The sequence below is a fragment of the Pelobates fuscus genome, chromosome 3, assembly GCF_036172605.1.
Source record: "Pelobates fuscus isolate aPelFus1 chromosome 3, aPelFus1.pri, whole genome shotgun sequence".
Classification (NCBI taxonomy): Eukaryota; Metazoa; Chordata; class Amphibia; order Anura; family Pelobatidae; genus Pelobates; species Pelobates fuscus.
In genome coordinates this window covers 427,088,805-427,099,750 of record NC_086319.1, presented here as the reverse complement: position 1 = coordinate 427,099,750, position 10,946 = coordinate 427,088,805, and the positions used below count along the sequence as shown (strand labels likewise).

General features: G+C 40.9%; 1 protein-coding gene across 1 annotated transcript in view; it reads left to right on the top strand.

Annotated features, from left to right (window-relative positions):
- Positions 1-10,946, top strand: part of ACAP1 (ArfGAP with coiled-coil, ankyrin repeat and PH domains 1) — a 292,765-nt gene that overhangs the window by 108,554 nt on the left and 173,265 nt on the right. Inside the window, exons 10-11 of the mRNA XM_063449848.1 lie at positions 3,747-3,856; positions 7,154-7,202. Of these exons, the coding sequence (XP_063305918.1) occupies positions 3,747-3,856; positions 7,154-7,202 (159 nt within the window). The remainder of the gene's footprint in view (positions 1-3,746; positions 3,857-7,153; positions 7,203-10,946) is intronic.

Sequence of the window (10,946 nt, the reverse complement as noted above, 5' to 3'; positions counted from 1 at the left end):
ATAATAAGATCTCACCCAGGTACTGATACAGTAAGATAAGATAAATAATAAGATCTCTGCCAGGTACTGATACGGTAAGATAAGATAATTAATAAGATCTCTGCCAGGTACTGATACAGTAAGATAAGATAAATAATAAGATCTCTGCCAGGTACTGATACGGTAAGATAAGATAAATAATAAGATCTCTGCCAGGTACTGATACAGTAAGATAAGATAACTAATAAGATCTCTGCCAGGTACTGATACGGTAAGATAAGATAAATAATACGATCTCTGCCAGGTACTGATATGGTAAGATAAGATAAATAATACGATCTCTGCCAGGTACTGATACGGTAAGATAAGATAAAGAATAAGATCTCTGCCAGGTACTGATACGGTAAGATAAGATAAATAATACGATCTCTGCCAGGAACTGATACGGTAAGATAAGATAAATAATAAGATCTCTCCCAGGTACTGATACGGTAAGATAAGATAAATAATAAGATCTCTCTCAGGTACTGATACGGTAAGATAAGATAAATAATAAGATCTCTCCCAGGTACTGATACGGTAAGATAAGATAAATAATACGATCTCTGCCAGGCACTGATACGGTAAGATAAGATAAATAATAAGATCTCTGCCAGGTACGGATACGGTAAGATAAGATAAATAATAAGATCTCTGCCAGGTACTGATACGGTAAGATAAGATAAATAATAAGATCTCTCCCAGGTACTGATACGGTAAGATAAGATAAATAATATGATCTCTGCCAGGTACTGATACGGTAAGATAAGATAAATAATAAGATCCCTCCCAGGTACTGATACGGTAAGATAAGATAAATAATAAGATCTCTGCCAGGTACTGATACGGTAAGATAAGATAAATAATACGATCTCTGCCAGGTACTGATACGGTAAGATAAGATAAATAATACGATCTCTGCCAGGCACTGATACGGTAAGATAAGATAAATAATAAGATCTCTGCCAGGTACTGATACGGTAAGATAAGATAAATAATAAGATCTCTGCCAGGTACTGATACGGTAAGATAAGATAAATAATAAGATCCCTCCCAGGTACTGATACGGTAAGATAAGATAAATAATAAGATCTCTGCCAGGTACTGATACGGTAAGATAAGATAAATAATACGATCTCTGCCAGGTACTGATACGGTAAGATAAGATAAATAATACGATCTCTGCCAGGTACTGATACGGTAAGATAAGATAAGATAAATAATAAGATCTCTCCCAGGTACTGATACGGTAAGATAAGATAAATAATAAGATCTCTCCCAGGTACTGATACGGTAAGATAAGATAAATAATATGATCTCTGCCAGGTACTGATACGGTAAGATAAGATAAATAATAAGATCTCTCCCAGGTACGGATACGGTAAGATAAGATAAATAATAAGATCTCTCCCAGGTACTGATACGGTAAGATAAGATAAATAATAAGATCTCTCCCAGGTACTGATACGGTAAGATAAGATAAATAATACGATCTCTGCCAGGTACTGATACGGTAAGATAAGATAAATAATAAGATCTCTCCCAGGTACTGATACGGTAAGATAAGATAAATAATAAGATCTCTCCCAGGCACTGATACGGTAAGATAAGATAAATAATAAGATCTCTCCCAGGTACTGATACGGTAAGATAAGATAAATAATGCGATCTCTGCCAGGAACTGATACGGTAAGATAAGATAAATAATACGATCTCTCCCAGGTACTGATACGGTAAGATAAGATAAATAATACGATCTCTGCCAGGTACTGATACGATAAGATAAGATAAATAATAAGATCTCTCCCAGGTACTGATACGGTAAGATAAGATAAATAATAAGATCTCTCCCAGGTACTGATACGGTAAGATAAGATAAATAATAAGATCTCTGCCAGGTACTGATACGGTAAGATAAGATAAATAATACGATCTCTGCCAGGTACTGATACGGTAAGATAAGATAAATAATGAGATCTCTGCCAGGTACTGATACGGTAAGATAAGATAAATAATAAGATCTCTCCCAGGTACTGATACGGTAAGATAAGATAAATAATAAGATCTCTGCCAGGTACTGATACGGTAAGATAAGATAAATAATACGATCTCTGCCAGGTACTGATACGGTAAGATAAGATAAATAATGAGATCTCTGCCAGGTACTGATACGGTAAGATAAGATAAATAATAAGATCTCTCCCAGGTACTGATACGGTAAGATAAGATAAATAATAAGATCTCTGCCAGGTACTGATACGGTAAGATAAGATAAATAATACGATCTCTGCCAGGTACTGATACGGTAAGATAAGATAAATAATGAGATCTCTGCCAGGTACTGATACGGTAAGATAAGATAAATAATAAGATCTCTGCCAGGTACTGATACGGTAAGATAAGATAAATAATAAGATCTCTGCCAGGTACGGATACGGTAAGATAAGATAAATAATAAGATCTCTCCCAGGTACTGATACGGTAAGATAAGTAGATAAAGTCAATTTTAGTCTAACACTGACTTCCAGCAAGTGATGTAAACAGGTCTTCAGAGCGTGGAAGATGGTGTATGTTTACGTGACTGTTGACTTAGGGCTCTGAAATCACCACATAAGTGGGTGTCCCTATTCCCCTTATGCACAGGAGCATTGGGAGCAGCCCAGACATTATGGGCAACTAGAGGAATGACACCTTCTTGTTGGGAGACTAACTTTTTATTAACAGCAGCTCTGAGGGCAAAAGGCACAGGGTGGGCCTTAAAATGTGGGTACTGCAGCAGGTCTTTTAAGGTGTAATTCTGCTAGGCTACCCTTCCAGCTTGAAAAATAAATTTTTGGTTGAAACGTTGCGTTGCATTCTGTCATAATAAATCTGCCTGCGGCTTGAAGTTGGAGTGCCTGTGAGTTTTTTCTTCTTGGATTATTGTACTGGGATTGCTGGTCCTGCTCTGGAGCACCCTTGGCCGTTGGGACTGAGTGCGGTTCTCATCACTTACTCTAGGCTACCCTTCCATGTCCTAAAATCAGTTAACATTTTTTTTTAAAAGAAATGGTCTGCAAGGAGTTAAAGGGTAACTATAGGCACCCAGACCACATCAGCCCATTGGTAGTTTAACCGTGAAATGTTAATTATTGCAGTTATTGAGAAATTGCAATAATTACATTGCACGGTTAACTCCACCTCTAGTGGCTATCTACCATACAGCCACTATAAGCGCTTCCGGGTTGCATGAGGACATCCAGCTTCCCCCAAAACCCATAGGAAAGCATCATATAAAGTCCCTGACGTCAGAGGACGAGGAGAAGAGGCTTAACCAGACCCAGCATTTAGGGACATCGACGCTGGATTCAGGTTAGTGAATTAAGTTGGATGCTGCAGAGGGCTGGGAAGGCACGAGTGAGGGGGGGCACTATTGGGAGCTATAGTACAAGAGAGACAGTTTTGTAGTCCTAGCCCATAGTTTCCCATTATTATTATTTCTGTATTATCACTTATTTCAGTACTCTATCTGTCTTACTTTTTATATTATTATTACTTTAATCCATACTCTGTAATTACTATATTGTGAGCTATTACATTATTATTGTTTTGTGTAGAGATTAATGTTTGTTTGTTTGTTTTATAATTCTTGGATTGGAATTCTAAGAGAGGTCCTTGGATTCTCTACCCTAGAGCTCAGACTGAGTAACGAATGCTCTTCTAATTGCATACTATATCTCTATTAACAGGAGGTGTCTGATGAGGATGCGGTCTCTCAAAGCGAGGATCTATCTTCAGAAATTGTCATTGAAGGCTATCTCTTCAAACGTGCCAGTAACACCTTCAAGACATGGAGTCGGTAAGTAATTGAACATCACAAGAGCAAATGGATACAGAGCACCAGAGCCAAAAAATACAGAGCACCAGAGCTAAGATACAGAGCACCAGAGCCAATAGATACAGAGCACCAGAGCCAATAGATACAGAGCACCAGAGCCAATAGATACAGAGCACCAGAGCCAATAGATACAGAGCACCAGAGCCAATAGATACAGAGCACCAGAGCCAATAGATACAGAGCACCAGAGCCAATAGATACAGAGCACCAGAGCTAATAGATACAGAGCACGAGAGCCAATAGATACAGAACACGAGAGCTAATAGATACAGAGCTAATGACTTAATAAGGAAAATAGACATGGAGTAGGAGAGGTAATAGACATGGAGTAGTGGAGGTAATATACATGGAGTAGGAGAGGTAATAGACATGGAGTAGGAGAGGTAATAGACATGGAGTAGGAGAGGTAATAGACATGGAGTAGGAGAGGTAATAGACATGGAGTAGGAGAGGTAATAGACATGGAGTAGGAGAGGTAATAGACATGGTGTAGGGGAGGTAATAGACATGGAGTAGTGGAGGTAATAGAGGTAATAGACATGGTGTAGTGGAGGTAATAGACATGAGTAGGGGAGGTAATAGAGGTAATAGACATGGAGTAGTGGAGGTAATAGACATGGAGTAGGAGAGGTAATAGGCATGGAGTAGTGGAGGTAATAGACACGGAGTAGTGGAGGTAATAGACATGGTGTAGGGGAGGTAATATACACGGAGTAGTGGATGTAATAGAGGTAATAGACATGGAGTAGTGGAGGTAATAGAGGTAATAGACATGGAGTAGGGGAGGTAATAGACATTGAGTAGGGGAGGTAATAGACATGGAGTAGGGGAGGTAATAGACATGGAGTAGTGGAGGTAATAGACATGGAGTAGGGGAGGTAATAGACATTGAGTAGGGGAGGTAATAGACATGGAGTAGGGGAGGTAATAGACATGGAGTAGTGGAGGTAATAGACATGGGGTAGGGGAGGTAATAGACATGGGGTAGGGGAGGTAATAGACATGGGGTAGTGGAGGTAATAGACATGGAGTAGTGGAGGTAATAGACATGGTGTAGGAGTAGGGGAGGTAATAGTAGTAGGTAGGAGTAGTGGAGGTAATAGACATGGAGTAGGGGAGGTAATAGACATGGGGTAGTGGAGGTAATAGACATGGGGTAGTGGAGGTAATAGACATGGAGTAGTGGAGGTAATAGACATGGAGTAGGGGAGGTAATAGAGGTAATAGACATGGAGTAGTGGAGGTAATAGACATGGAGTAGTGGAGGTAATAGACATGGAGTAGGGGAGGTAATAGAGGTAATAGACATGGAGTAGTGGAGGTAATAGACATGGAGTAGTGGAGGTAATAGACATGGAGTAGGGGAGGTAATAGACATGGGGTAGTGGAGGTAATAGACATGGGGTAGTGGAGGTAATAGACATGGGGTAGTGGAGGTAATAGACATGGAGTAGTGGAGGTAATAGACATGGAGTAGGGGAGGTAATAGACATGGAGTAGGGGAGGTAATAGAGGTAATAGACATGGAGTAGGGGAGGTAATAGACATGGAGTAGGGGAGGTAATAGACATGGAGTAGTGGAGGTAATAGACATGGAGTAGGGGAGGTAATAGACATGGAGTAGTGGAGGTAATAGACATGGAGTAGTGGAGGTAATAGAGGTAATAGACATGAAGTAGTGGAGGTAATAGACATGGAGTAGTGGAGGTAATAGAGGTAATAGACATGAAGTAGTGGAGGTAATAGACCTGGAGTAGTGGAGGTAATAGACATGGGGTAGTGGAGGTAATAGACATGGAGTAGTGGAGGTAATAGACATGGAGTAGGGGAGGTAATAGACATGGAGTAGTGGAGGTAATAGACATTAAGTAGTGGAGGTAATAGACATGGAGTAGGGGAGGTAATAGAGGTAATAGACATGGAGTAGTGGAGGTAATAGACATGGAGTAGTGGAGGTAATAGACATGGAGTAGTGGAGGTAATAGACATGGAGTAGGGGAGGTAATAGACATGGAGTAGGGGAGGTAATAGACATGGAGTAGTGGAGGTAATAGACATGGAGTAGTGGAGGTAATAGACATGGGGTAGTGGAGGTAATAGACATGGAGTAGTGGAGGTAATAGACATGGAGTAGTGGAGGTAATAGACATGGGGTAGTGGAGGTAATAGACATGGGGTAGTGGAGGTAATAGACATGGAGTAGTGGAGGTAATAGACATGGGGTAGTGGAGGTAATAGACATGGAGTAGTGGAGGTAATAGACATGGAGTAGTGGAGGTAATAGACATGGAGTAGTGGAGGTAATAGACATGGAGTAGGGGAGGTAATAGACATGGAGTAGGGGAGGTAATAGAGGTAATAGACATGGAGTAGGGGAGGTAATAGACATGGAGTAGGGGAGGTAATAGACATGGGGTAGTGGAGGTAATAGACATGGGGTAGTGGAGGTAATAGACATGGAGTAGTGGAGGTAATAGACATGGGGTAGTGGAGGTAATAGACATGGAGTAGTGGAGGTAATAGACATGGAGTAGTGGAGGTAATAGACATGGAGTAGTGGAGGTAATAGACATGGAGTAGGGGAGGTAATAGAGGTAATAGACATGAAGTAGTGGAGGTAATAGACATGGAGTAGGGGAGGTAATAGACATGGAGTAGTGGAGGTAATAGACATGGAGTAGTGGAGGTAATAGACATGGAGTAGTGGAGGTAATAGACATGGAGTAGTGGAGGTAATAGACATGGAGTAGTGGAGGTAATAGACATGGAGTAGTGGAGGTAATAGACCTGGAGTTGGGGAGGTAATAGACATGGAGTAGGGGAGGTAATAGACATGGAGTAGGAGAGGTAATAGACATGGAGTAGGGGAGGTAATAGACATGGAGTAGTGGAGGTAATAGACATGGAGTAGTGGAGGTAATAGACATGGAGTAGAAGAGGTAATAGGAGAACACTTACCTGTCTCTTTGTAAATACAATCCACGGGGGGAAGCATTAGACCGTGTGGTATTGAGTAACAACTGATTAGGTGGCTGATATAGGCATAGGTTTGTAGAAGAGGGTAACCTCAGAAAATAAGGAAAATATATGAGGTGACTGGAGTGGTGGGGCAGAAGGAGGGGATCGGAGTAGACGAGGGCGAACATAGTTATGATTGAAGGTTAAAAGAGGAAGAATAAGGGATAAATTAAGTGAGAATAAAGGTGGTAAAATGAAAAATAAAATAAAAACTATAATTATTCTTGTCTCCATCCTCAGTCGCTGGTTTTCCATTCAGAACAATCAGCTGGTCTATCAAAAGAAAGTAGTGAGTATAATAATCAATATGTTATAAAAATCAATATCTACATACACTGTAGATCAATAGGTATATACACTGTATATCAATATCTACATGCACTGTATATCAATATCTACATGCACTGTATATCAATCAATATCTACATACACTGTATATCAATAGCTATCAATCAATATCTACATACACTGTATATCAATATCTACATACACTGTATATCAATAGCTATCAATCAATATCTACATACACTGTATATCAATATCTACATGCACTGTATATCAATAGCTATCAATCAATATCTACATACACTGTATATCAATAGCAATCAATATCTACATACACTGTATATCAATATCTACATACACTGTATATCAATAGCTATCAATCAATATCTACATACACTGTATATCAATATCTACATGCACTGTATATCAATATCTATCAATATCAATCAATATCTACATACACTGTATATCAATAGCAATCAATATCTACATACACTGTATATCAATATCTACATACACTGTATATCAATCAATATCTGCATACACTGTATATCAATAGCTATCAATATCAATCAATATCGACATACACTGTATATCAATATCTACATACACTGTATATCAATAGCTATCAATATCAATCAATATCTACATACACTGTATATCAATATCAATCAATATCTACATACACTGTGTGGCGAAGCCAACCTCGCCACTGTGAACTGGAGGAGCCTGGTTGCCCGCCTGCTGCCTTTAGATTATGGAACAGCAACTAAAGAGTTAATTTTGCTGTGCAGAAGGATTTCTTTCTCCCTTTCTGCACAGCAGTTCAGTAGATTCCATCTACCGAACAAACAGCCGTTCACCAACCTCCCCAGAGCCGTGGGAAGCCGGCCGGCGTTGTTAATGGGCAACCCAGAGTCTGGCGTGTGCCTCCCATCTACCTCCCAGAAGCCGCGGTTAACCGCGGTTTAACAAGCGTGTGCCGGCAATTGACCACCCAGTAGCTGCGGTTAACCGCAGCTTAATTGATTGTTACTGGGTGGCCGCTGTTACACTTAGCGGCCGCTAGGTGGCGGTGTTCTGGAGCTCCCCGGGCAGACAGCGCTTGTCTGCCCGGCTTTCCTGCACCAAACCCGGACACTGTTACGTGCAGGCACCGCTGAACCTCCAACCCCTGGTTCTATTCGAATGCATGTTAATTCGGTAGTTTATTTTATGCGAATGTTTTAACCCAGATAGCAATGCCATGGAGCCTGTTCGTGTAATTAAAGACTTTAGCTCCATGGCAATTAAACTGTATTCGTGTGGTCTGAGTGCCATTCACCTAATAATGTGCACTCAGACCTGAGCTATCTGGGGATATGTTAAATGTGTATATTCTCTGTACCATTTGTCCTATTGTATATTTTAAAGTGATATACTATATTTGTATCACCACGTGCATAATGGAGTCTTGCCTCTGTCCTGGGAGATAATTGAATTACTTCTCTAATTATCTCCAGGACAGAGGGGAGGAAGCCAGGATGCATTGTGGGAAAGTATTGGGGCTGTATGTACTAAAGTGATACATGCCTGTCTGCTGTTTCAGTCTCCCATTAGGGGAGTGTCCACCAGGTGGGAGACCTGCATAAATACTGGGCAGGTAGCCCTCAGTAAACCAGATTCTGCTTGACCCTCAAACCGATGTGTCGTCTCGTTTTTGGGGGAATTGGATTGTATGCTGACTGCCAGGAGTGTAAGCGGATTGTATGCTTTTCCTGTTCGGCTGATTCCAGGGTTTGTGTGTTTCCAGTTCGGGAGTTGGGGAATTCGTACAGTTTGCAGTTCGGGAGATTGGTGATTGCAGTAGCTGCTGGTCTATGGAAAAGGGGATTATCGCCTAAACGATTTTTATCCTCTTGTGAGTGAAACGGTCCGTTACACACTGTATATCAATAGCTATCAATATCGACACACACTGTATATCAATAGCAATCAATATCTACATACACTGTATATCAGTAGCTGTAAATCTGTCAATATCTACATGCACTGTATATCAATATCGACACTGTATATCAATAGCTATCAATCTATCAATAGCTATCAATATCTACATACACTGTATATCAATATCTACATACACTGTATATCAATCAATAGCAATATACACTGTATATCAATAGCTATAAATCAATCAATATCTACATACACTGTATATCAATATCTACATACACTGTATATCAATCAATAGCAATATACACTGTATATCAATAGCGATAAATCAATCAATATCTACATACACTGTATATCAATAGCTATCAATCAATATCTACATACACTGTATATCAATATCTACATGCACTGTATATCAATAGCTATCAATATCTACATACACTGTATATCAATAGCTATCAATATCAATCAATATCGATATACACTGTTGTGACGAAACCAACCTCGCCACTGAGAACTGGAGAAGCCTGGTTGCTAGCCTCCTACCTACTGACTATGGCCCCTGGGTTATTTGGGGCATATTGTACTTTATATGGCGGCTACTGGCCCTTTAAAATCATCTATGGACAAATTGGGACTTTTGGGACTACTGTCCCTTTAAGACTGTAGAGCATATTTCATTATATTGCCTTTCATATTATATATGTTATACTGTGTTCAGTTTTACCTGGGATATGTATGCAGCATTCCACTGATTGTTCGGTAGAATCCCTCCATTCATTATATTGAGGGAAACTACCGAACAACCAGACCACCCAGGACTAAGTGTGCCTCCAATTACCATTTGCAACAATGTTGCAAACGGGTAATTGGCAATCCGTGCAGTGTGGTCTTTGTCCTCTGGGTGGCCGCCATTCGGGAGCCGAACACGTGGCGGCGGCCATCTTAAACTACCGAACAGCAGTGTTTTGCCGTCGAGTGTCTGGAACTGAAAACGGACACTCGACTAGGCAAGCACCGCTGAGACCTCCAGACGTCCAGGATTTCGTGGAGAAACTACCGAACGGCCCGCCGTTCGGTAGAAAGAAACTCACGAACTAGGGGATTCATGCGAATTCCCCTTAGTCTCTATAACCCAGGCAATTCGTCTGTTTCATTCCCTTTTCTGTGACCGACCGCAGGGCCAAAATGCATGGAACTGTTTTCGGATACTTTACCCATGCGGTCGGTCAAATCTTTGGAACCCCATATCTCACGAACATCATCCGAATGACTTGAATTTTGAATATGTTGTCCCCCTGAATAAGGGCTATCCAGCGATGCTTAAAGGTGTACCCCCTGTTTTTGGGGTACATCCAGAACTTGGCTGGAAAAGTGTACCGGATAATTGGGTTTAATGTTATCTGAGGGGAGGGGATGTGTGGGCTGAACCATGTATGTGATTGGTTATTTTATGCCTCCCCCTGGGTGTGGCCTGTATGTGTACTCATGTAATAAAAACCAGGCTGGGTGCCCCAGCACCTCAGACGACTGCTTGACCTTCAACACGGAGCCTTGTCTCGTTCTTGGGGGGATTCACTGTATGCTGTTGGAGATTGATTGCTAGGAGTGTAAGCTGATGTCTGCTTTTCCTATTCATCTGCTAGCAGCTATTCGTGAGGTTCCAGCTTGGAGTGCTATCTTATTCCCTGGTATGCAGTTCGGGAGTTTGATGCATTCGCCTATAGCCAATTCGTGAGTTTTGATGTTCTGCAGTAGCTGTGCCTTTCTGAGAAAAGGGGATTATCGCCTAAACGGATTTTAACCCCTCATA